Raw genomic sequence first — 27,201 nt, forward strand, 5'->3', positions numbered from 1 at the left:
TCACCTTTTCTGAAAGGCGATCGTGTTCGAGGGGAGTGGGGTGCAGGCTGCTCCCAAGGAGGTTGTCTTCCTCCTCCTATGTTTTTTTATACTTCTTCATTTCGGTTGTTATAAGATGGTGGTGCGATGCCCGGTGGACGCCAGTTGCTATGTAAAACCAGCGTGTCAGATCCTCCCGCCCCACGATCCACTCTCCGCAACGCGAAGGGTGGTGGAGCCGGCAATACTTAATGAGGTAATTTATCGGCTGCGATGTAAATGGATGGCGGGATCATTTTGTTGCCTTGGTAAAGTTATCTTTTTAAGAGTTGACGTACGTATCTTGTTTGGGTCTTAGCTTCGAAATTGCTAGCCTAATTTGAAAGTAGCCCAGCATGTTGTGTTCTTCGGAGCAAAATATGATGAAAGGTCCCACCAGGAAGAAATGAGGGTATGGAAATATTTGTGAATGGACGCGTTAAAACGGAAGATCCATCAGGGTGTCCGGGAGTTGTAATTGGAGTGGGGTAGAATTGGACTGAATGGAAGAATTACTCCTGAAGTTGAAGCGAAATCCTCGGGCTGTGTGTGAAACTCGTCTTTTCTCCTGGGTAAACGATTCGGAATGCGAAACAAATCCACAAAAACATGAATGTAGGGTAGTAATGGTCTTGAGCTGTTTTCATTCGCTGGCGTTCCGTCGCGTACCACGAACCTTGTCCGCAATAATTACTGTGCAATTTCGTCGCGAAGACTTCCACTTCCACAGCACCAGGCTTCGAATGTTTCGGACATTGTTTCTTATGTTCTTTCGCTTGATTTTCCTGTGGATCATGTCTCTCCGCCACAAAAGTTCCCACAACCCACACGGATGGAATTGACGGAATTCTGGGTGTAACACGTTCTGAATTTCATTCCTGTAGAATATGTATTGCAGTATGTCATCGCGAATGCATGTGGTAGCCTTATGATGATTGGTTAATTTCATGTGGTGATTTCAGTCTGCAGCAGTCAGACTTATAAGATTGTTAATTGTTTACTGTCGTTTGTTAATCATTGCGAAAAATCATCGTTAACCCTTAAAAATATTTCATTTCCAGCAACGAATTGTTCTATAGGAACTTTTTGGAAATTTGCCGGAGCACCTTTTACATCATAATTAACCCGAGAAAATGAGCAGACACGGAAGATTGTTCAAGTTGCGACTCGCTTCCTAATAACCGATGAGAAGGAAATGTTGCGAGTATGCGATGGTTTCTTTTCGCTTGCTGGGTATTAAAAAAAGAGCATGGTTATTCGTTTTAAACGGATGTTTTTATTAGCGAACTGAGTGTTGAGTGAAACGACAGCATTCCAAGCAAAGCGAGATGAATTCATAATGGGGTTATCCGTGAATAAACCCATCACTTTGATCGGGACGAGAAATCATTAAGACTCGGCTGCCACCTTGGGTGTTTCGCCGAAAGCTTTTCGCGTAGTAATGGCTCTGACCTATCCCTGTGATGGGAAGTAGCCTCGCGTTCCGAAAACGCCTTCATTTCGCAAGTATTGTCCAGGTCATGGTGCTCACTTCTCTCTCGTTCGTCGGATCACTACGTCAGGAGCTCTGAAATCCTCGGAAAATGTCAGCGCCTCTCGAGGGCACTTGTTGAACTACTAGCGCTGTGCACTTTTCGAACTAGGAAGGGAAAGGGGTTTCCTTTCGAAAATCCAATCTGCCGTTTCTTCGTGGAAGAAGAAAAACCGATCGCGGAAAACGACTCGAGTTAAGTTTTCGGAATCCGGTTACGAAAGGAATGCAAACCCGAGTTCGGAGTAGGGAAGCTCCAGAAGAATCTATGCGTGAATGGAGGATTGGTTGGAAGTGTTGTTTCATCAAAATTTTTCTCAGCTATTCGACGAATGAGCGCAGTTACCGCAATCATGCCTGTTAGTTCACGTGGGTAGTCAATGGCTATGGTACACATGTATGAGCCTCAATCTGTGTTGTTAATTTTACGCTAAGAGTAAGCTTCGGCTGCTCTGGACGTGCGAATTAGGCTCTCATTTTATATAACCACTTCATTTTTTTTCGGAAAACGTCATTTCTTCGGCCGTTGCGCCAAGAGATAACAGGCCTATGCCAAATGAGCCCGCCATCGGACTGAAGCGACCGTAGTCCGTTCACTGGGGCAGGTGCCACGCATGAAAAAAAAAAGGTATTTCGGTTCACTCAAGTTATTTCAACGACTAAAAGGGGTGGGGGGAATGTTTCGTTTGATGGGTAACTTTTCTCGTGAAAGCTTCAGTAATGACGGCCGCGGCCGAAGATTTTTTTTTGGGTTCAAGAATGAAATTTGGCGGTGGCGAATGCATCGGGGAAAGGGAGGAAATATGCTCTGGGCAACGAGCAGTCCGTGGGCGTGCGAGGAAATCCGCGCCGCTGATGAGTTATCGTGAAAAATTACAGGGGCATTTTTTTTACGCTGGGGAAAATGATGAGGTTTTTGCCTACTTCAAATTACTTTTTTGGCATGCACCAATTCCCGTTTGTATGGTATGAGAAGAAATTGGCTCTTGGGGCGTATGTTGTAATGTGTGCATTCTCTTATGGTTGCGAGCGTACCGACCTCTTCGTAGTCCATCGAATTTTTTCGAGGCTGAAATAACTGCGCACGTGTACTCGTAAAACGCTAGCGTCGATTATATTTTGGACGAGGTACATTTTAGGATATTCGCCGTGGCGAAGGGACTTGCCAGGAAGGGAAGTGCAGATGTTTTCCCAAGTTTCTTTCAAAGTCTCGCTCTCTCTCTCTCTCGCACGGTCCTGAACTTCGTACTGGCTTTTTTCTTCTTTTACCGTTTCCCTCACACGACTCGACACTTCCATTCATAACGCCCATTTCCTACGTGTCGTAACGCTTTGAGGAAATTATGACAACGCGTCGGAGTGTCTAGATTTCGGTCGGAACGTGATTGTATGTACAAAAAATCCCGTTTTTCTCAGCATTGAGAGGAAATGGAGAAAAAATAAGGAAAACTCAGCAGATGACTTTCACCGTACAAAAAAAGAAATAATTATAACGGGATTGATTAAAATGCAAAAAAAGATCGATGGCGAGCTATCTATTAATGAAAAGGATATATTGTACCATTAGGTTAATGTGAAAAAGACTTCAGTGGTGAAAAAGAACACGAGTCCTGTCACCCGGTTTCATTGATTGCTCTATATTTGTTTTCCCTATTTTCCACTGTGAATACATCGTATATCATTATCACAACAGTTAAGCATATATTTATTTAAATAGTATGCGAACCACCATTTATTTAAATAGCACTGCAAACCATCGCTAGCGTGTCTGGTGGAGGGTGGTTACACACGAGACTGCTTTTAATCTAAAATGCATCAAAGCAATCTTTTGAATTTCCTTGATTTATAAGAGGATACATGTTGTGTTTTGACGTGGAAAGAGTTTCAATGAGAGGTGGTATTGTTTGCAGATCCGATATTCCTTTAAACCTAGTGTCAAATGAATAATTACATCGTCAAGGATCTTATTTGTTAAGCGCACGAAAGAAGCGTTCATTCGCGTTCCCGGTTGTTTCGCCAGGTGCCGCTTTTTCGAGAAAATCGAGTCGGGTGCGAGTTCGTTAAGTTCCGGCGGTGTCACATTTAGGCACCGTAGCCATCTCGGTCGGCCGCAGGTTTTCATCAGTCAACCAGAAACGCCGAGATCTGGTTCTCGCATATGTCTGTTCCCGAGACTCCTCCCCCCTTGTGTTGCACCCTCCTCTCCCACACTTCTGGTACCCGTCAGCCACCACAGCCGGCCTTGAGAGTGTCGAACGCTTATCACGGTGCCGCTCTAGTTTCGCAGGCCTTCCCATGAGAGCCGAGAGGCGTTTGGAAGTGGATGCCGATGTAAATGCGAGGATAGTTTAAAGCGTTCCATTTTGTTTCATTTATGTGTACTCGATTCACGTGAAGTAAAATTTATCTGAGAGTAAAATTATGAGGAGCAAAAAAAACAATTTCATTAGTTGGGGTCAAGTCAATTGAAGTGGTTTATCTTATCTCATTCGTAGTATATTCCAGATTGTGTGTCGGTGTATCTTAATTGTATCAGAATCAACACTGTCGTGACCACGTTATTGCCTGCAGAAGTGTTGCCCCAGTCATGCATGTTAGGAAACTAGATTGCCTTCATCTGTGAAAGTTAACAAGTTCGTGTGAAAAGGGATAGTATGCTAATGGAAAACATCATATATGTCCACCTACAACGAGTGAGCATGAGGCCGAGTACAAGGGTGATCTGTGAACTTGGTGGAAAATCTTGAGTGGAGAATTGGCGCGAAAGGAACAGTTGAGATGTCTCTTTTAATAATCAAGAAGAATATGATGCAAGTACTTTTGGATTTCCGCTGTGGATTTAAAATTTCATGTGCGTTTTTTTTCACTCCTCTGCTGGAGACTGCGTCACGGTGTGAATCAGTTATCTGCGGGTCATCGTAGCTTTCTGTTATAACCATATAAAGCTTTAATCAGTTCATACAAGGAGGATAGTTTTCGATGGATAGCAAAACTACGCTTGGTTTTTCGCCGAATTATGGACGATTGCTCATGTAGGGATTGAAGGGTGTTTTTTTCCTACCGAGGCCGTTTCAGAAGTAAGTCTCATAAATATTGAAAATAAGCACCAACATTCACTCCGTTCGTGTGGTAATCCACTGCTTAGAGGAAATCTCTATTTGCTTGCAGATCTCCATGAGAAACCGCTTTCGGCCCTGCGAAAGGAACAGCCCCCTTACGATGCGTGAGTTTTAAGTGTCAAAGTGGATGGGTTTAGTACGCTAGTTAAAACCCGCACGCCTACGTTAAAACCAACCTAATGTTTTTTTAGCATGGTTGCTCCGTTCAATTTACACCCCCACGGCGAATCTGGGTTACTGTCACCGCCGGACGTAGTCATCTGGGGAAAGGGGGAGGGGGAGCAAGGAATGTCGAATTGTGCCAAGAAGGGCTTCCCGTCAAATGTTTTGGCACCGAGAAAGCTCGGGATATCGCCGGAAAACTTGGGTCGAGTGCGTTCACCTTTTCCCCGCGAAGCGCGCTCTCCATCAAAAGATAACATCGACGTTGCATTGTTTGAAGAATGTTTTTTTCCCAAGTTTCCTCCTCGGCCCGGTTATTTAACCGTCTCCCGGGGCGTCGCGTGCGTCTCCGCCCCTGTTTACCAGGGGTGGATCTCGTTGCTTTCCGTCCATTGAACCGAGTACACCCAATCCGCCTCAGTTTCCTGTTGCCATACTCGACAATACTTGCTTCTCTCTCCTCCTTATTTTCTTTTCAGAGGATTACGAGCAAAATAAAGTCGGCGGAAGATGCTTTGGAGGGAGAGAATTGCTCTTCTCCGTCGCATCTCGCCTCGGGCTTTCCGTCTGCGAGATAAATGAATGAGACCTGCTCTAATGCTAAAACAGTGCCGCGCAAAGTAAAGGGTGGGATTAAATTATGTACATTCTCCCTGGTGTTTTTTTTTAATGCGATGAAGACACGAACTCTGGTGCCATGGTGTTGATAATTTATTCCCGATAACGTCACCCCTCACCCGTCCTTCCCGTAAATAATGCCCGTGTGTGTTGTGGAGTGATCCGCCATGCGTGTCCTTGGCATTTCATTCATAGTCCGGTTATCGTAATTTCATCTAGGCGGCATAATCAAATCCGTCAGGCGAAATCCTACTATAGGCATTAATGGCATTTCTTTGTGATTCATTTCGAATTCGCTATTTCTTTTGCGGATGGGAAAAGGGTTTTTACGGACTTAATAGCAATCTCAATTAGGATCTCAACAGTTGCTGGGAGGTGGGTGTCTCCCCTCCCCCCCGCTACATGCCGGCCATTTTGGTTCACCGCTGAAGAATTTCGTCTCGCTTCTGTGACAGCGGTAATGCATTTAGGACCTTTTAGGTTCGCTTATGTGCGAAATTGCCAATCACGCAAAAGTTAAATGCCGCGTTAGCGAACAAATTTTAGTTCACCAGAGCGAAGGCAAGGAAGTCAAGTCGTCAGTGCTGTGTATCGGTACCTGGCCCTGATAGATAAAGTTTTTCAGGGTGCATTTAAGTTTTATTGTATTTCTTTCCACTCGCACTTATAAAGCAGCTTTACTCATTGCCATTTCGTCGAGAAAGACGGACTTGGTTGATAAATATGCATGGTTACTTGGAGTTCAGCCGAATTAGCATGCCGTTGCATGTGCTTGCCCGTCCGATCCATCGCATTATTCCCGCTAGAGGGTCGAGGGCGCATGGAGTCCTTAGTTCAAGGCTCCACGCTCAAGGCTATTGCAGGAGTGGAGTAGTAAATTTCACGGTTTCCCCTCTCTCTAATCCCCACCCCCACCCCTGAAGATCCTCACAGGTTGCTGAGGAATAATGCTAAATGACTCCCCGCGTAGTTTTATATGGATACATGGATACATGTCATATAGTTCCCATACACCGCATGTTAATCTCAATACTTTTCACGAACTGTATTGGCGTGTTAGTTTACGGGGTAGAGCGCTGTACTACCGACCGGAGGGGGAGGGCCTTGGTTCGGTCATCGGGGACGCCTCTGTGCACCCTCAGCCTCACTCAAGCCGGGTGCTTTTTCGGGTACCCGATCAACCAAGGAAATAATAGGTGGTTCAGGTGAAGGAACTGGCTCCCCTACCCTGAAGTAAGAATTTCACACGCCGTTGGGCCTAGTACTAGGTGAGCTCCCCTCGCCTCTCATGATTACTGTGGATTGGTTTGGAAATAAAACTATGACCTTGTGCATCCACCTAAAACTTTTTCAAATATAAAATGCGTAATGGAAGCTCGAGGTCTTTCGTGTGCCTACCTAATATCCTGGAAATGTACATGACTGATTGCAGTGTTCATTTTGCTCTTGCTCAAATCGCGAGCAACAAAAAAACTGAAGTTAAACGCCCATCCATGCATTGATTCCGTCATCTTTTTTTCTCTTCGGAACGCTCACGAATCCAACATTCATGAATAAAGGATGGTGTTCCATCTGCCACAAGCCCAATATGCGGAACTGTGTGATATAAATGAGTAGTTCAGATTTCTCTACTGCGTGGGTAGACAAGATGTCAGTGAAAGATGATCATGAATAGACCACCACACCTATCTTAATTCCTGCAGTAGTTCCATTGTCGGAATAGCGGAAAACATTAGAAGCAAGCGCACGAAATATTTGTTGGCTAAACTACTCAATTTCTTGTTAATTCATGACCACATGTCCCCCTGTTCTCTTGTACTGGTTATTGCTCTAAGTATCTCGTGCCCTATGCCCATGTAGTCAAGGGCCTTCGTTGGAAAGTGCAAATATAAATTCGGCATGTAAATATTTTAAACTAAAACTACACGGACTATCATTTAATAGAGAAACAATTATTTGGAGCCACAGCTGATGTCTTATCCTAGGTACGATAAAGAGCGGTGTTGGGGATGTAGGGTGCTTACTGAGTCACAGCCGACACTTGGCCAACCAACCACGCCAAAGCTAAAATTAATGGAGAATCACAATTAATCTACATCTACACAATACCCTCATCCGCTGCGATGGCGTGTGACGGGAGGTGTTAGGGCTCCAGCACGACAAGCATAAGTATCAGTTCACTGTACTGCATTTTAGCTCGCATACAACTCTCGTGCACGCGCGCGCCTATATACGTCATGCAATGATTGACGGGCATGTCCATTTCATCAGATTCTAGTATTCTTGTTCATTTAATTTTTTCGTGCTCTTGGACTCAATCTTGTTGAGTTTACGTTTATCTCGGTGTCGCAAGAAAACTCAGTTGTCCTACACCTTTCTAGAAGTCGTCAGGCTTGCCTGCTCTGTTCGAGAGCCAAGAGTATCCCAACCTAACTCGTGCAGCACGCATGTAGTTCGTTCATTTTGTCATCTTATCGTGATCTTTAAATGTTCAAAAGAAGTAAGTAGCCTACCCTTTCCTATGCAACCTGAACATGTTGTCTACACACCACTATCACTGTTTTCTTTGCATGCTGTCCCTGTTTTCTCTTTGCAATTCCTTTGAGCCTGAAGCCTCGCAAGGCCATGTCCTAATAAAGCCCTTTCTTATTCCACGTGGCCACTCGCGAGCTGCTCTGTGGGTAGATGTCGGCGTCGGAGGTATGTGGACGAAGGTGTAAGGTAGTTCTGGAGGAGCACTTCCGGTGGAGCGACCCCAGCCAAATTCCGTTTCTTTTCAGTCAGTCGCCTGCGGCCGGGAAAACGCGTTAACTTGAATGGCGATTATCGCCCGGTGAAAAATAGCCGAAAATATCCCTTCCCATCCCTCCGCGTCAATTTATTCAGAAATCGAAAGGAAAGGGGGGGGAGGGAGGGAACAGGGCGCGCTCAGGGCACGAGAGACCCGTTCCAGTTTATCATCATTGGCCAAATTCCCGCAGCGCTCACGACCACTGAGGGGGGGGGGGGGTCAGGATAGGGCGGACGTGGAAAATATTATAATTTATCGCGAAAGGAAGATGTATTCCGTACCCGATAATTATTTCATCGCCAAAATAAGCAAGGAGCGAAACCTTACCTCTGGGGTGGCCGGGGGATGGAGGGGAGGGGGTTTGCCTGATGTTATTCACGTGCGAAACAAATGCGGTCATAAGTTTCGGGTGAATTTAAATGGTTTGGCATTTTTCGTCTTCGGACTAACTTGAGTGATTTTTTTTAATGGAGGTGGTATGACCATCGCTGTCCGTGTTCGCACATTTTATTCTCCTAACGTTCTTTTTTATTCTATCGATCCAGGGGTGGTGAACGATGACGGCATGTGCGTATCGGCATTTCGACCCAACTTCGGTTTTAATTCTTGAATGACGACGACGTTTTCGTTGTGAAATCAATCTAAAATGGTATTCATAACGTAATAAATACCTATTGTGAGAATATGGTTAGTCCACTGGTCCAATCAGTTGCACTCCTTAATTGTTAGCCCATTATTCTAATTCCAGTCGGTTGTATAACTCTCTCGGTCAAATTGGATTTTTTCCAGCTAAGCCCCTTAATGACGCTTCGGAATTTTTCCTGTGACCCCTTGGCGCCTTTCGTAAAGAGTAGGCTAATGCCGACGCCGGGTTTCTCTCCACCCTTCATCCTTTCCTGTCCTTCCCCTATGGCGCAAATGACCTTAGCTGTCGGTCGCCCCCCCTCAAAACTACTACTACTTTTCCTGTGGTGTCGTAATATTGCCGTCGGAGTTTTTTTTAGTTTCTCAAGGATGTCGTTTCACAAAGACGCCTTTTCTCAAAGTAACCAATCCTTAAATGTCAAAGATACATGGGAACACAATACATGGTACAAGTACAAGCATGGTACGTGGACTTAAGCGGTAAAATAAATTGCACCTTTGAGAATAAATCTCCAAGATGGCATATGAGACAAGGAGTATCCTGTTTGAAAACAAGACTTTTTATCAATAGCTGCTAACCACGGAGTTCTCGGGTTCGAAACTGAGGTTGAGCCTCTCAAACTATAGTCATATACTATTATTAGACAGATCCTACGTGTGTGAGATTGAGGGGAACAGCCCCCGACTCCACGAATCATAATGTCAGTCGCCCTTTTATTTTAAATGCATGGTTATCTAAGATCCATCGCCTTCTTCTTAATAGCACTATGCCTTGGAAGAAAGGGGTCCCTTCGCCTTGGGCCACTACCTATCCCAAAAAGATCCCCTCCCCCCTCGAAAATACTTTATACTTGAAGCCACAGCGTCGGTCCCAAGATCCCCCCCACAACCTTTTCGAGTGGCCCAGCCTATTTACGATTTCTGACCATGGCCGGTTTTTCTTTAATTTCCGATTTAGCAGCGCCATCATATTTCTATCGAAGTAACCAGTATAGTATTAAAATGACCTCCCATTATCCACACTCGAAAAATTTCCAAGCGAGGAGAAGGGGGCGTCGAAAACCATTGGATTGGATGGACCATTGGATAACCAAATGGCCCGACTCGTGTTAGTTTGAAGCGAATGGCTGGTAGAAAATTCCCCACCCACTGGACACCCATAATGGCTCTCCTACTACACGTGTACAGGATCGCTCCTGGGGAAAGAATCGAATCACCGCGCGCCGCGAATGCGTTTATTTCGCATTGAAATGGACGGGAGAGAGGGAGAGTGATTGCGAGGGCGGGAGGGAGGGTAAAGGGAAGGTTTGAACGGTGGGACTTCAACATCGATCGCTTTTGGGATTCGAAGTAGCCGTAAGCGTTTTGGGACGGCGTGACTTATGGTCGAGGATTCCTCCCCCGCCCCCCTCACCACACCCCCGCGCTCTCCCTCCTTCCACTTCCGCCGGAAGAGCCTTCCCAAATCCCTCCACACCCTCGGATGTGAGCTCCATTTGGCGGCAGAGCGCGCCGATGGCCGTGTGATAAAAGCGTCGCGTAGGAGCGTCGAGAAAAAAATATGACGAAGAAATTGTTTTAACTGCAATTTCTTCGTCGTCATTCATTTTCTGCCGTTGGTTAGTATGAAGCCAGACTATGAAAAAGGTTAAGAGAAAATTATCGAGCGACTGTTTTGTAATCTTAAAAGTGTTCTCGATAGAAATTTAAATTATTCCATGGCAACAACCCCCATCGGCCAAGGCCATGCGATTGTTTCCGGGCGGAAATTTCTTGGTTCTTTGGTGAGCTAATTGATAATATTGCGTTGGTTTTCATTTTCTCCGCTTCTGCCTCATTCCAGCCCGGTTAATTTCACGTTGAACCAAAGGTAACCAAAACCCACGTCATTTTTTTATTTAGTGGCACTTCTCAAAATCTCGTAAGTGGAATATCATGGGGTTAAAACCGACATTAATTGTCGATTTTCGAGTTTAAATTTTTTTTCCCTCATTAGGTTATTGGATCGATTTTTTTTAAAGCTTATGGATCCGTTATAAATTTGATAGATATTCGTGAAGACCTCAAATATGTATGCATGAGAGCCATTGTTTACCGCCGGTTTATTTTTAACTCTTCGTTTTGTTTTTTTGTTAAAGTAACTAACGTAATCGTAGGGCGGATGGTGATGGACTTTTGGTTTAATTCCATCCTTGGATCTAAGATTTCAATTAAATTTAGATATAAGATTTCATCACGCTTTAAAGATCATATTTCAGTCTTGATCGGTGCTCACTACGAGCCTTATTTTTTAAATATAAATGCGGTCAAAACTTGAAATTAGCGCATGAATATAACATAGTATGTAAACTTTGCACAGTTATTTAAAAGTACGGACAAAAGAAATGCAGATTATCCAGTCCTCCGGGTTGTAATTATTACTAAAATTGGTAAAACTCAGAATTGACGCTCTGGCCATCCAAATGAAATGAAAATTACCACTTGAATGGTAGAAAAAATTATTTAATTCCCAGAGGCTTAGCCATCCATTAGTCCCCTCAAACCTTTCCCGGCTGAGCCCTCGTGAAATAATGGCAGTAGTTCTCTATCTCCGTCTCTTGCCGTACACGCGATTCACACACGGGGTCTGGGTCGTCGGCCGCTGGCTGGCTGGTCGCCGGGCACTCCTCCCCGTCCTGGGCAGGTGAACGCGCTCGGCCCCTACCATCCCCTCTCACCTGCCTCCTCCTCCGCAACCCCCCCTCCTCCCACCCAAACGTCTTCGTCGGCTGTGGCTCCGCCTCAAGGTCGCCTTCCATCCTCTTGCCCGCCCACCGAACATCGCCCCGCTCTCAATTTTTTTCGTCTTCTTTCCTCCCAACCTTCCCCTCCCTACTGATTGCCCTTTCTCCCCTTCGGTCTTCTAAAATCCCCCCAACCCTCCGTCTGCATCACTCCACCCGTCTCTCCTTCTCTATCCCTCGTCCCCACCCCTTCCCGCCGCAGACTGCCAATCGGTCTCGCTTGCCCCAGACCGCGGTTGTCAAACCGATTTTTGGAGCGTCGCCCGGTCCACCCACTAAAATTTGATGTTTAAAAAATATGTGAAACGCCCTCGGGTGGGCGCGGATCTCGGAAGGGTCGAACGTGTCTTTGTGCAAACCTTACGCACACACCTGCAGGATATTTCACTCGATAGATATTGTCAACTGTACGGTTTTGCTTGGTCAGCGCAATGCGAATGCCACATCTTTCCTTTCCATTGTCTCTTCATTGCTGTTTAAGGTTGTGTACCTTTCCTCGCACGAGTTTACCGACGCTCAAGGTCATTCCACAAAGGAACCGGCCGTCGGAGAAATCCACAATGGGGCAACCGGATGACCAGGTCCCTGGACGAGTGTCGAACCCGTTTTGGTTTAGCCGGAAAGTGTACTGTCTACCACCGTGTGTTGTTGTGCCGGCTTCAGTGTCGCGCACCTCGTGTCGAAAAGAGGTGGAAATTGTGTACATATAGCCTCGAGAAAGTTAGGAACAGTCTGAATACAGAAAGCCTTTTTATTCGTGACACTGGTTGTACGTACAATTTATCGGGTTGGTACTTTTTCTCGAAAACTGATTTTTTTTCGATCGGACACCCCTTAGAAACTTCCGACCTTGGTCATGTGCAAGATATTCGTAGGATCTTCCTTTAATATGTGGGTGTAAACATTTGGTGGGTTCTTATGATTATTGCAACCCATAAAAAAATGAGTCCCCATCATTTTTGTCTACTTAGGGAGAACGTGTCATTTGAGTGTTCGTCTTTTATGAGCCTGCGCAGCTGAGATATAGGTATCCCTCGGGGAAGTTTCCTTTGTTGTACCCGGGTGAGCCATAAAAGCCTCGTTCGCCTTCAAGGGATGGCCGAAAGTCAAGTGCTCCTTCGGGGCCATCCATGGTATGTTGTCGAAGAAGATACGACAGCTACACTTCGGACTGCGGTGTACCGCTGCCAGCTTGCAATTAAAACTTTGGAGCTCGCCAGTCGTTTCTGTTACGATCTTTCGAGGCATGCAATTAAGGTTGCATCTCCACTTGTTTATGACCCCGTTTTTGGACCCTTCAAGTATTTAATATACGCCCTTTAAAAAAATCTCCGTAACTTAAAAAACTCGCATTGGGGCAAGCTCTCTTTTCAGTCGATCAGGTACTCGTAAAAGAAGACCGCCGAAGAAGAAAGTAGTTGGTCCGATGGAGGAAAGAGGTATTCTTGGAAGATGCACCCTTGGTTTTTTTTTAATTTTTGTGCATCGGCCTGCTTCCATAAGGCTTCATATCGCGTGTTCCCACTTCAAGTACGAGTGCAGAAGACTCTATGGCTGTGTGGGTGGTGATGTTTTACGCTCATCTAGTGTTTTGGAGTCAGTCTTTAAATAATTCAGCTGCAGATTTTCCATCCGTCAACGGGACCTAGAAAACTAGAATTAAAGAGGAGGGGAACAAGAGCACTTAAAGGCTCTCTCTTTCTTTCGCCGTTCTGCTATTTTCTCGAAACAGCTGTTCGATCCGTGTTAGTTGATTCTTTAAGTATTAGCTAGCCAATCACCACCATCGTTTAATCGAACTTTATTCTCTGGCATTGAAAGGAAATGTCACATCACGTTAATTTCATGCGCGTATTGCATGAAACGCCATTGTTGACACAATAAATGTACTCCCCGAGATTGTTTAAGGTAGAGATGATGTGTATCGTATTGTCTATCGAATGTGCGGATAAGTGAATGGCAGATAAACGTTGTTTTCTGAGAATTTCTCAATCTAAATTTATCTTCAAGTTATATTTAGCCAATCTTGCGCCGATAGTTTTCACCTAAATGTTCTACGAATGCTCCTTGGTAAGTGCAGCTTACATGTTAGCTTGTTGGTAAGCGAATGCCGGTTGAATCCGTCAAAAAAATGTAAGGTTAAGCATGAGTGGCAGCAAGATTGAAGGCCACCCTTACCTGGTGAATATTTTCCTTTGAGACTCGCGTTCCAGAGAACTTTTTCTGGTGGAAAGTAAACCACATCCTGGCCATGATTTGCATGCAGACAGGAAGTGGGAGGCTCTCGTGAGTTGATGGGAGTGGCTCATTCATTCATGGTGAATTCTTTGGAATTCGAGTAGTCGAAAGATGACTCCACCTATCCTAGATCTATTGGGTTATTTTAGTCTTCAATTCTAAGCACTTATGAGTCGCCCAGTGGACGTGGTTTGCCATCGTCTTTGCTTATTCGTTGCGGAAGCGTAGGTTTTCACCGGACAGCAGACGTTTTGGTTGGAGAAAGGGGAAGGTGTTGCGGTGATGTTTTTTTTGTGAAGTGATTCATCACCGTCCCATTGAATGTAACGACTGGAGGAGATAAAGTGACTGGGGCACTCGCTCGCCCAGAATCAACCACGTGTGGGCAGCAGTAACTCCCGGGTGAGGGTAGTCGCCCCCCCCCCCCTCCTCCACGCGAACGTACACGCGGACGTAGTAGCGCGAAGTGAAAGTGGCCTCTGGAATTCCAGGCGTCGAAGATCGTCTCTTTAAATGTGACTCGGGAGTAATCGCCCCCCGTCCGTGCATAAGATTCGCGGTTTCTAATCGTGGGATTTGGGCGATGTACTGGAAATTGAGGAACTTCGTCCTCAAGGCGAGTTTGCCAGTTCGCGTCAAGCCATGTCGCCGGCTGGATTCGGGAAGTGACGTCCACGCCTCCACTGATCGCCTCGCGTTGGAAAGTTAATGGGCCCGCGATCTTTTTCGAGAGTCGTGATGATATGTGGGCGTGGTAACTTAACGACTGTTTCGTCGACTGTTGACTGTAGGTTTGCAGGTTTGAATCTGGTGATGCATCTAGCATATTCCGGTTGAGCGCCATTATTTTTTGGATACCACAACTGTCCGGAAAACCAGTTGCCACACTGAAAGGAACTGCTTCTCCAATTATATTAATTTCACGCGTAGGGGTTATTTTTATTGGGGAACTCCACCCCATCTTTAAGCGACCTTCAGGGTTTGCTTTTGTTCCAATTGTGAACCTGCCATGTTCCAAAGTTGATGACTCTGGTACGGCAGTAATAAGTGTGTCTATTCATACCCCATTATCTGACATGACGCACGGTCAAGCCTGACACAAGGACCCAGAGTTTATTCTCGTAATCTTCAAACCAATGAATGATAGATTCATTGGGTCTGGAAAACATGATGATGTAATTCTATAGGCTCATACTATATTTATGAGAAAAATATTATATCAAGCAGGGCAATCACTTGTCAAATATATTCTTTAGGAATAAGTACCACTTTACCATGGAATCTAAAGTAATATAGCTGCTGAATTAATTTAGAGCAGACTTATGTAAGGGCAGTGCAAATATTTAAAGAAGAGTTTTTTTTTGTTAGCTACAAAACAAGATTACGTATTACTTGAAAGATATTACAATTCAATTTTTCTTATTCTTTCAATGTACATTAGACTTATCGGAGAATTAAAATCATAATTTTAGTATTTCTTCCTTGTTGATTCCTTTTCTCTGACATTGTATTATGGAAATAATATGTTTCATGTTTGAAAGCCATGACTTTAATTCTCGATTCACCCTAAACTATCTCAATTTTTTTTAAATTTATGTTGGTTTGGTGTAAATGGAGAATTCGGGATTGATTCACATCATGCTCTATTTATGATTGTTTGTTTTTTGCCAGAAGTACCTAATTAAAAGCCTGATTTATTTTATTCATTCTAGGGCGGTGAAGGCATTCCAACAAGTGCTGTATGTGGAGGCTGGCTTCAGCCGGGCAAATGAAGTCCATCTGCGGCTTGGTTTGATGCACAAGGCGAATGGCGACTGGGATTCTTCATTGAAACACCTCCAGTTGGCTCTTATAGACGCCTCTCCCTCATCGTTCCCCAAACTAGAAAGTGAGTTAATATTTGAATTTTATTTGGACTTACAAAAGACTCTTTCCGTTGCTGCTTAGTAAATTAAAAAAGCACCTCCAAAATACTTAAGGAGGAGGAGTAATATAGATAGCAGAATTTGTGGTTTTTGGTAAAAAATGAGGATAATTTCGTTATTATCATGGACAAGTATAATTGGAACATTTTGATTGGTGAAAAAATCTTAGGAGAAAGTTAATGCCTGAAAATGAGCGTGAAGAATGCTAACTTTCCCATTTTGCTTTTTGCCTCCCAGTTTGTGCCTCGAAGATTGACTGTTGTAGTATTTGTGTATATTATTACAGTTAGCCACACTTACTACTAGACCAAGATCTGGTCTGTTCAATTCCATGTTGGTCATCTCAGCAGGGCACAGGATTAAAACCATTAGGTTGATCAGGGATACTTTTCATTCCTTATTTTTGAAGTAATGTGCCATAGAAATAGCCATTATAAAGTAGTAACTCGTTGAGAATATGCATCGCTGCCCTCTTTAATGTCCTTTCATTGGAATGAATTCCAAGAGGGCTTATACTACCACTTGGTTTTGTGCAATAAAAACTGTTGCGGGACGAGATACACAATTTTTCACTTAATTTTTTATGATGAGCCCTATATGTTATAAGTATTGCCTAATATTCAGTTTAAGAGTACATTTGAGAATGGCATGTACAACAATGTGCAGTGTGAAAACACTAATTTTTTCTTCAGGTACTGGATACAAGTAAAATATTCATCATTATGGCATACCAATATATTTTATGTTTATTAAAAGTACTAAGGTGGGGTGGTGTTTATTCAAGTCAAAATTATTTGCATGGAATTGCAGTTTGGTTTTTTTTTTAATTGGAAGAATGTCATATATCCAGCTAGGGGGAGGAACTGAGGGAGGAAGATAATAATATCAAATATCCTTGCAAAATGAACTGCTTATTATGATAGTAAATTGATATTTGGCACTGAGGAATTTGTAATCGAAGGCTAATTTGTTATATTTTGATTGAGCTCAGCTAATTCCCTGGAATCTGGATTCAAAATTTAATCATCTCAGTTCCGGAAATTCTCAGTTCCCGCAAAATCAATTGGGGATGTACTTAGATGGGGGTGTTTAAGAATAATGCCCAGATTTTAAACCTGAGATCCGTATTTGATCAGAGATCTGGTCTGTGACCTTCCCTGTTAGGTTTACTTGCACTACCTCAGTAAGTGTTGACCGGGAATACGTATGAGCTATCTTCTCTTGAAACATTAAATATCTTTGTCCAATCTGCTCTTATGCTAGGGCCTTGTACTTTTTTTAATTCCAGCTCTTTGTTTCATGTGTTATTCAGATGAGTAGATGTTTAGTAACTCCAGACCAATTTCATGATTATAAAAATAATTAACTCAAGAAGTCCATGCTCGAATTTTACATGTGTTCTCTTCAACTCTTGCAGTACGCTTCCATATTGCGCATCTGTATGAAGTGCAGGGAAAATACAAGACAGCCAAGGAGAGTTACGAGCAGCTCCTGAGAGAGAAAGATCTCCCAACCCACCTCAAGGCAGACATATGTCGCCAGTTAGGTAAGTTTTTGTTTTCAGTTTCCAAAGTTTACCTGCCATAGTGGCTACTTATTATGTGTATTTTTAAGAATTTCTCAGGGATCTTCATTCAATCTTTAAAGAGGTAAGAGGTAGCTGTTAAATTAGTGTATATAACTGTCATCGCGATCAGAATGAGAAAAAAAATAACATAAAAATGGTAGACATGGTGCTTTCATTTCAGATGTTGTAAACATGTACATGACTGATGTATTTTATGGCACCAAAGGTGTTGAATTTTTCTTAGGAAATTTTTGTCTTGTAAATACTATTCTTAATTGTTTTGTTTCAATGTATATTTTGCAACAATAATACCATGAAGAACCTCAAGTAGTGTCCTAGTAAATTGTACACTTTTATTAATTTTGTGATATATATAAATCGAATGAGTCATATTGGTGATCCAAGATATGCTACTGTGAGCACACTAATAAATACTCCATTTAATACAATAAATATACTCCAAATTGTGTACAGTTTGTTATATTAATTTTATCTGCTAAATGCCCTAGGTGAGGATTTCAATTAATATCAATTTAAATGGGTATTTTTTTCCATATCATGAATGACATTTAGTGGTAAAGGATTTTTCAATTTAGTTTAATTAGTGTATTAGCAACTATTCCGCACTGATTGCTCAACAGAATAACAGAAATGTTTGATTTTTTGTGATTTTTTTAGATGTATATTTAAACATATTAAAATTCAGAAGGACGTAACATGAATGATAAAAAGAGAATTTATTGTTAATTGATTATAAGTTTGAATTTTACTTGCGATGTTTGAAGAAAATTGATTGCAGGCATAAGAGTTAAAGAAAATTAAATTTTAGTTCTCTGCATTATCATTAACTAATCTAAAATATGTACTAACGTTTAATATCATGAATCTATTAAAACTTATAATAGATTAGCATTATCTTGATCAAGTTAATCTTATGATGGCATGAACATTGGGTCAACTGAGGTGTGCAGGACCTCCACAATCAAGTTACCTGCGTAACCATATTTTAATGTTTCATTTGTATTTTTGTGTAGGATGGATGTATCACAGCGTTGAGTCCCTGGGTGATAAATCACAAAGGGAAAGTGTAGCCATCCACTGTCTCCAGAAGTCAATAGAGGCAGATCCCAAGTCAGGCCAATCTCTTTACCTTCTGGGAAGGTGTTACGCAAGCGCAGGGAAGGTGCATGATGCGTTCATAGCATACCGCAACTCTGTTGAGAAGTCTGAGGGAAATGCAGACACATGGTGCTCCATTGGGTGAGTGCCTGCTGGCTTTGTTGCTTTATTATGCCTAATGTTGTTCACTATCTAAAGCCATTTCTTTGGAAAACTATGTATGTTTGTACCTCTCCTGAAATTCTTTATTATACTGATTTACATAGAATGAAATGCATCTGTTATCTATCTTTTGCATTGTGTGTGTGAATTTGTGATCTAATAATGGTTTTTATATAAGTGCAAACTGGATGAATCCTACACTTCTCTGCTTTATTTTGATCTCTAGTATATTACTAACAAATAATTTATTTAATATTGGAGTCATCTCAAAATAAGTTGTATATTTTTGAAGTAGAAGTGGTAGTATGAGGAATGTGCCCGACAAATTACATCCAAGGTCTTCATAATTGTTTATATTATTTAAATGTTCTTTCTTACAAATTACATTGAATTTCAAAGTAGGCTATATTTTTATGAAATGTTTGTGAAAGAAAATACTTTTCTTAAAAAGTTCACATTAACACATCACCCATATCTCTACCACTCCTGATACATTAATAGATTGAGAGGAAAAATCATGTGGTCTGTTACATGATGTCGTATTCCAGAAAGTAGAAAATTTTTGTCATCTTTTTAGCTATTATTTAGGCTATCCTTGGTCGACACTGGTTATGGCTATGGCATGAGTCCCAAAACTTAAATTAAGACCAAGCCAATTGAAGTGGATTGTGGCAGTATTAATTAATTCGTGTCTTGTATGATCTAGGGTTCTGTACCAGCAGCAGAACCAGCCTATGGATGCACTGCAGGCCTACATATGTGCCGTTCAACTTGATAAAAGCCATACAGCAGCATGGACTAATTTAGGTAAGGTCCCAAAGTTTGTCTTTATTTTTAATAATATATTTGTATTATGTGGACATTTGTTTTGCAAGAAAATTACTAGCATAATCTGTTTGCCTCGAGTTAAGTTTCCTGTTTGCTATGTAAAATAATGCAATGTAAAAAAAAAGTTATTATTACCTTAATTTTGTGTGCATTAATTTTAGGGATATTGTACGAGAGTTGCAGTCAACCGAGAGACGCTTTTGCTTGTTACGTGAATGCCACGCGTGGCACCAACAAGCCGATGAACCCAAATCTGAGTCAACGCATTAAGTTCCTTCAAAGTCACCTCAGCAACGCCCCAATGCCCAGCGTTACCAGCAAGTGAGTGTTGTCTTTAGTGATTTATGCATGTTCCTGGGTGAATAAGAGTATAAGTAGCATGGCTTCCTAAAAAAAAAGAACTGAACGATTCGGTGTTTGCATGGTAATTGAATAAATCATAGCGTTCTGTAAGTGTCTCATCAATTTGTTGGCCAGTTTGGGGGAAGTTCCAGTTCTGGAACAGGGGATGATGGATATCCCTGGGAATGAAATTTTCGAATTAGAGCTGGAACTTGAAAAATGTAAATGTGTAGTTCTGAGCTGTCCCTTTGAAAATAATGTTAAGTTTGCCCTTATATTTTTTTAAATTCCCCATGTAGGAGTATCTCAATGTTAATTTCAATAGAAATAAAATATTTTGTTTCCAATTCTGTCCAAGTATTAAAACCATATTTTTTGTATTCACACCAAATTTATGTCATTAGTGCTAAAGTGTCTGCATCGTACTTACTTACCTCTACCTTGTTTAATTTTCACTCTGGTATTTTTAAACTCTAGTATCACAAACTTTGGAGTAAGTCAGAATAATATGTATAAGTAGCAGTTTCTGTTGTAAATTTACTCTGAGAAAACAAATATTGGCATTGGAGAAGAAAGAAATAACTATCAAATTTCACTTGAATTGTTTCATTTCACAACCCAGTTTCAACCATAGTTTAACCCAATATTCATAACGTTCACCAATGCAATGGCCAAGCCTATTGTCTTATCTTGACTAAATTAGGTTAAACCATGAAATTTAATAAGGACTTAATTGTATGTTTTTTGATTAAATTGATGAAGTAAGGTCTTTATTATTTTTTAGTCTTTTGCAAAAATTTTGAACCCATAAACTTGGTTTCTAATTGTTGCTGCTGAAAAGAAAAAGCATTTTAATTTGAATGACAGAAAGTGAATAATGGATTGCAATGCTGGTGCATGTCGCAGAAAATTTGCTCTTTACTTAATGTTGAGGAGGAACATTCTGGAGTTATGAAAACCATCTATCTATCTACCATGGTTGATATTTAATCTAATTTTGGGGCAATTAAGACAAATTTTTCAAAAGAAGGATGCATTCACATGCTACATATTGGTAAAAAAAATGGAACAGGTAGTGAAAAAAAGCATGATTTTAGTTGACCCGATTGCCCTGAATGGGAGGCAGAATCCTTATATCCCATTAGGTGATGATTTTCAATTGAGACTGAATAATGTACCGAGGTGGAGATAGGGGAAAGAATTCTTCCAAAGGCGTTAAATAAATGGATTTGATAAAACTTCATGAATATCTCGTCAGATGAAGATTGCTTTCCATAGAATTACAATTAAATTGATAAAAATAATCATGCTCCCAGGGGGATCGAGATGGCGCGGGGGCTAACGTACTGGCTTCCCACCCTGAGGGCGCGGGTTCAAATCCCGGCGGTGTTGAATATTTTTCAGAGGTATCTCGATCCCTACTTGAGGTGCTTTGTGGAGGGCACTTTGAGTGAGTACGCCGTCCGTCAGATGGGACGTTAAACTGCGGACCCCTTGGCGCCTTTCGTAAAGAGTAGGCTAATGCCGACCCCGGGTTTCTCTCCACCCTTCATCCTTCCCTGTCCATCCCCTATGGCGCAATTGACCTCAGCTGTCGGTCGCCTCCCCTAAAAACTACTACTACTCATGCTCCCAGGTAGATCATCTCCTTCAAGAGGATGTACAAACATACTACAGGAGTTTGACAAGTTTTATGGAAATTTGTGGAAATGGCAGTAATATATTTCAATCTGACAAATTGTTCATGGATTCGTTCTTGAGTATTTATAAATGGGAACCAAATCTACAATATTAGGATAAAATCACCTTTTACACATCACTTCTAAATAATTCATTTCATGTTGTCATCAATGTTTTTTCATGAAAATGTATTTTTTTTTCTTGATTTGTTTTATGCATAGAATGACTAGTTCTTCAAGATTCTTTTTTGAAACCAAATTATCATGTGGGTATTTCTCGTTCATTAACAATGACTGGAAAATGCAATTTACAAAGCTAGATGCTCAGTCGACCAAGAAAATAATATATAAACTAACAAAAATTCATCCTAGAGAATCTTTTCTTTATCATAATTTGGATATTTTTAAAGGAGTTCATGAGATGGTTTATGGTTCACCTCTATTACTCTAAACCAAGTTACAGCCATTACTGCTAGCATGCTTAAGGAAATCATGTTAGCTTTATTTTTAAAACTTCATAAAAAAAATTTTATCGCTAGAATAGTAATGATGTTTAACAGATACCATATTCATATGAATGTGTGTTCATAATCATTTGTTTTATAAACACCTGAAGTAGATGAGATGGTATTTAAGTATCTTGCATAGATCATATTGGAACAACACTGAAATCAGATGAATAATTGAGATGTTCATGGAAGAACATTTTTGTGATATTTCATCATAAAACTGAAAAATGTCAGCCTTCAAGAATTCAATGGTTTGAGGCTCTACTATGTATAAATTCATGATTGATGAATAAATAAACTTGGTATTTTTTACACCAAAAATATACTGTTCATTTATTCAGTTAAGCACACCTTTCTCGATTGGCTAGTAAGTGTGTCAGGATTCTTTCTCCTTTTGTGTTTTCATACATCCTAAATTATATGCCCATCTGTTGAAATTTCTTCCCTTATCAAATGTTCTCATCATAACTTAGCCTGCTTAGACTTATAGAAATAAAAGTGGCTTGCTATATATGTTCTCATTAGTGTGAGTTATTTTACATTTTAATCTAATAATTCAATGGCCAAATCCCGGCGGTGTTGAATATTTTTCAGAGGTATCTCGATCCCTACTTGAGGTGCTTTGTGGAGGGCACTTTGAGTGAGTACGCCGTCCGTCGGATGGGACGTTAAGCTGCGGACCCCTTGGCGCCTTTCGTAAAGAGTAGGCTAATGCCGACGCCGGGTTTCTCTCCACCCTTCATCCTTTCCTGTCCATCCCCTATGGCACAAATGACCTTAGCTGTCAGTCGCCTCCCCTAAAAACTACTAATTCAATGGCCTTAAATAGGGGTTATCTTCCCATATCTTAACTGGGTCTTATTATAATTTCTTGCACTCTTTTAACTGTTAACTGGATTTTATAAGTTTAGAGCGGGAATAAGTTCAAGTTTGTTCATGTGCAAATTTATTACAATTATAAAGATGTTTATTTTGCTAAATATTTGTGGGATTGTTTTATCTTTTGAACAGAGATGAAAGTAAGATATCATTTTGCGTTGCATATTTGAGGCTCTTAGAAATGGCTTCCTTTGTGACTCCCTGAACAGACGGCGGCAGCTGCCCTCCATAGAGGAAGCGTGGAACCTGCCCATATCTGCTGAGATGACATCGAGACAGCAGCAGCAGGTGCACCAGCAGCACCATGCGCATGGGCAGCAGCAGCAACAGCAGGGCATGATGGTGGGTGCATCGATGGGTCACCACCACCACCCACACACCCACCATCCTCAGCACCCACACCAGCAGGGGCAGCACCAGAGGATGACATCGGGCGTCGCCCAGCAGACTTCCCCTTCTGCTTTTCACAAAGGGTATCAGCAGGTGAGGGTTGAGGAACCGGCAGTTAAGTAACAGTTTGATCATCTTAGGAATAAGCAAGCTGTGGCTGTCCTGCGCTTGATGCATAAGCATGCCCCTTTAGGTGTTTATCTGCATACCATCATATAAGCTCTACACAAAGGTAAAGTTCCTAATTTAGTGAACGCCATGGGGGATTCTGTGGCACATGTACTTTTCTCAAAAGTATACACCCTAGGGCCAATAGTGAGAGAAATATCCATATGCCGTGTAAATATTTAAAGAGGAATGAAGCCCCTCTCATAAAATGTAATTAGGCTGTTGAAATATGTAACATGGAACTTACTTGAGGGAAATCAATGATCTAATGAGAGGGAAAAGTGCTTCATAAATTTTTCAGCACAGTTTTAATTTTTGGAAGTTAAAGTCATTTTGATCTTTGTGGTCTGTTTTTTTTTTAAATGAAACATTCTGTAAATTTGTCATAAGGCAAATTAGGAATTCCCTATTATAAGTTCATTTGCTTATGAAGCATTTTCCTCCTGTTTTGCATTATGTACAACTTAAAAACCTCTGTGAATCTTATATGCGTGTCTTTTTTTCAGACTTTAATTATTCTCTAGGACAGTGTAGTCATGTTTTCTTTCCGTTAATATGCATGGATTATATGTTGAATGTGTACAAGAATTATCAGGAAGTTATCGTGAATTGAATGGATTCAAATGAGAATTCTTAAATGGTTTCTGTTAATTTTCGAGTTCAATGATTTTTGATGAAAAAAAATGAGCTTCACTATTAAAAAAAAAGTTTTTCATGGTAGTGGACTCTATGTCATTAATTCAAATGCATTTTCAATGAAAAATATCCGAGAAAATATTCCCAAGAACTGGCACAAACTGTGGCCTCTGTGATGCATCACTGTGTCTGATAAACACCACTGGGTGCTACAGTAGGAGGATAATGAATTTATTGATTAGTAATGTCCTGCTGAAATGGGAGGGGTGATGGAGTAATTGGCTATCATGATGTATACCATTTACTTAGTGTGCAGAGTTATTAATATGGCCACGCAAAATCTTGATTTTTCCTATCTTTATGAGTAATGGCATTCATGATAGGGTTTTATGAAGCGATGGAAGTAAGAAGATAAGGTTTTAATCGCAATATAAATTTTCTTAGCTTAAATGGTTGGAGTAAGATTTTGTCAGGGATCACTGTAGATCGATTACTTTTGTGGTGAAAATACCATATTGGTTCAATTTTAGGCCTCTCCATATTTCTCAAGCCTTATTTTCTTATAGAATTGTATTTATCGGTAAAATGTTGTCATGCCCTAATTTTAAGCAGCCCAATGTGGAAAAAATGTTTTGTTTCAATTTGTCATCTGCCAGATTTTATCAAAATAAGACTTACGTTTAGACCATTAAGATCTGTTTGGCAGCATGGTAGCCCAATAGGTAGAGTGTTAGACTACTAACCATTGTGTCCAGTTTTCAATTCCTGGTTGATATCCGTGTGCAGTGCCATCTAACCTCTATGCAGCACAACTTTCTGATCACTAGGACTGTGTGGGCAATGGAATGGTGGTTTAGAGAAGGAAATGTCCCCCTCCCCTAAATATATGAATTTCACATAGGGTTCAGGGTAAACTTGGCCCTTGCCTATCCTAGTCAGCCTTCAGAGTTGATTTCTGTGGATGATGATGATAACGTGAGCTTATTGTTTGCTGCTGACCTAACCATCATTCATTGGTGCATGGTTTTGGAAATTCAATTGCCCAAATTTTGAAAATTCATTTTCCAGATCGTTTTATCTTCAACGTAATTATTGATCACATTTTCATGAGTGGCAACTAATGATAATTTCAAGCTTCAGTTGTATAAAATGGAGTATGAGGAAAGAGTGATTGAATAGTTTTTGGAATTATAATTTTTGAGGAAATAAGAATAAAATTTGAATATTTTAAATGACTGTCCCATGTCCATTCCAGTTTCATTTTCACATCCCATTCCTATCTCTATTTTTTAGCATTGAATGAAGCACATGCAATGTAAAGTCCTAATGGGCTTACTTTTTGATTGAAAACTGATTACAATTGCATGAAGCAAGTCTAATTTTTATACATTTCATACCAAAATACATTTACATGTACATTGCTTTGGCTGCCATTTTTTTGACCTCAAGAGAATTGGCAATGAGTTGTACTTCTCATATATGCCTTATAAAATCTTTTATCACATTCTCCAATGTCAAAAGCACATCCTTTTTTGCCAATTATAGCATAGGAAAACTCTAAAATACTGTAGTGTTGACAAATATTTTAAGTTTTAACAAGAGTAAACATTTGTGAAAGCGGACATCTGAATTTTTTTTTAACTATGTCAAATCATAAATGCAACAAATGCTGTTTAATATTGAAATAATTGCCCCGATCCGGCATATTTTGACTTAACTCAGTGGTAGAAGAATTAAAATTTAATTTGAAAATCAAACAATTTTACTCCAAAAGAGAAGAAAGCAGCAGTTAATATAAAGAGGTGATTTTTAAATATCTTTTTTTGTAGTCACTGGTGTGATTGCACTCTGTGGTGACATCAGCATTTAGCATAAAAGGCTATAACTTGTCAACTTGTTGTAGTTTTAGGCCTGGGCATACTTTTGGTGTGCTTAAATTTAGCCAAAACCTTAGAATCTAATGCGTTGAGTGACATCATGAATGCAGGGAATAAAATTTTCTCCCTTAAAAGACACATTGGTAAGAACTTATAAAATTGTGATGCAATGCTAAGAAAAGAAGTTGTTGGAGAGGAAATTTGATTGTCTGATGATCTTGGAACAAGGATGCATCTTCTTTCAAAGACATAGTTATTGGCCCCAACGGCAGACAGAAGAGGAGGGTGTTGAAAGACTTATCTTCCCAAGAGCCTTCTAAGAAGGCCTGAGATGTTTGGGGGACTTGAACCTGGACAAAAAACATAAGAATTGTCAAGAATCATCCCGACTCCCAAAATTAGGGTGAACTGTTAACATACGAATTTCGGGACACTGCAGAAAGCCACTTACGTAAACTCAATCAAAAGAGAGCAAAATAGACTGCTTTCGATCAATTGTTAGACAATGGAATACATAGACGATTATTTATCATGCCATATAAAGAGAGCAATATTATGAAGCCCACCAATATTTTATTGACCTACTGCATCCATGGTTTTTTTTTAATTTTACCAATAATATGATTTCTTTTGTTGTTCCAGGGAGCCCAGGGTCAATATGCTGTTTCGGGGACTGTAATAGGTGGGAGTGGGAATCCACAAGGTCCTCCACCTCCATATCCATCAAATCAGCAGGGACCTCAGCAACGTCAACCTGGACAAACGTCACACATTATCCAACAACAAGTGGGAAGTAATCAGCAAGCCATCTCAAATGCAAATAAAAGGTTTAAGGTGAGTCTTAACTGAAAATGGTGAAAAGGTCTCCCTCTATTTACTGCATTCATATTTTCTGTAGTTTTTAAGTTAATTTTTGTATCAAGTTTGCACAAACATGTCAAAACTTGTGTCAAATATAATAATTAGCATTAGAAAGTGTTGAGCCAGTTAAAATACTAATGGATGACACAACATTAGATAGCAATGTTAATATATTAGTTAATTTTCCTTAACAGACCAGGGGTCATAGCAATTTATAATTGGCAAACAACTTGTTCTCCCAACTTTTAAATTTCTTCTTTTATTGTTAATAACCTAGGGAAAGCCAAAAGTTTATTGGCCAGCTTGAGTGTATTCATTTTTAGGAATGTAATCAGTATAATCACAATATCCTAT

The 27,201-nt window shown here is 40.9% G+C and overlaps 1 protein-coding gene across 2 annotated transcripts in view; it reads left to right on the forward strand.

Annotated features, from left to right (window-relative positions):
• Utx (Utx histone demethylase) overlaps positions 1–27,201 on the forward strand; it is a 192,449-nt gene that overhangs the window by 147,577 nt on the left and 17,671 nt on the right. For both annotated transcript variants that reach the window (XM_071585449.1, XM_071585450.1), the window contains 7 exons: positions 15,618–15,793; positions 17,248–17,376; positions 18,432–18,657; positions 19,385–19,485; positions 19,668–19,827; positions 23,125–23,398; positions 26,629–26,820. In XM_071585449.1, the coding sequence (XP_071441550.1) occupies positions 15,618–15,793; positions 17,248–17,376; positions 18,432–18,657; positions 19,385–19,485; positions 19,668–19,827; positions 23,125–23,398; positions 26,629–26,820 (1,258 nt within the window). The remainder of the gene's footprint in view (positions 1–15,617; positions 15,794–17,247; positions 17,377–18,431; positions 18,658–19,384; positions 19,486–19,667; positions 19,828–23,124; positions 23,399–26,628; positions 26,821–27,201) is intronic.

Source organism: Hetaerina americana, unplaced genomic scaffold, assembly GCF_022747635.1.
Source record: "Hetaerina americana unplaced genomic scaffold, ioHetAmer1.1.p SCAF_2, whole genome shotgun sequence".
Classification (NCBI taxonomy): Eukaryota; Metazoa; Arthropoda; class Insecta; order Odonata; family Calopterygidae; genus Hetaerina; species Hetaerina americana.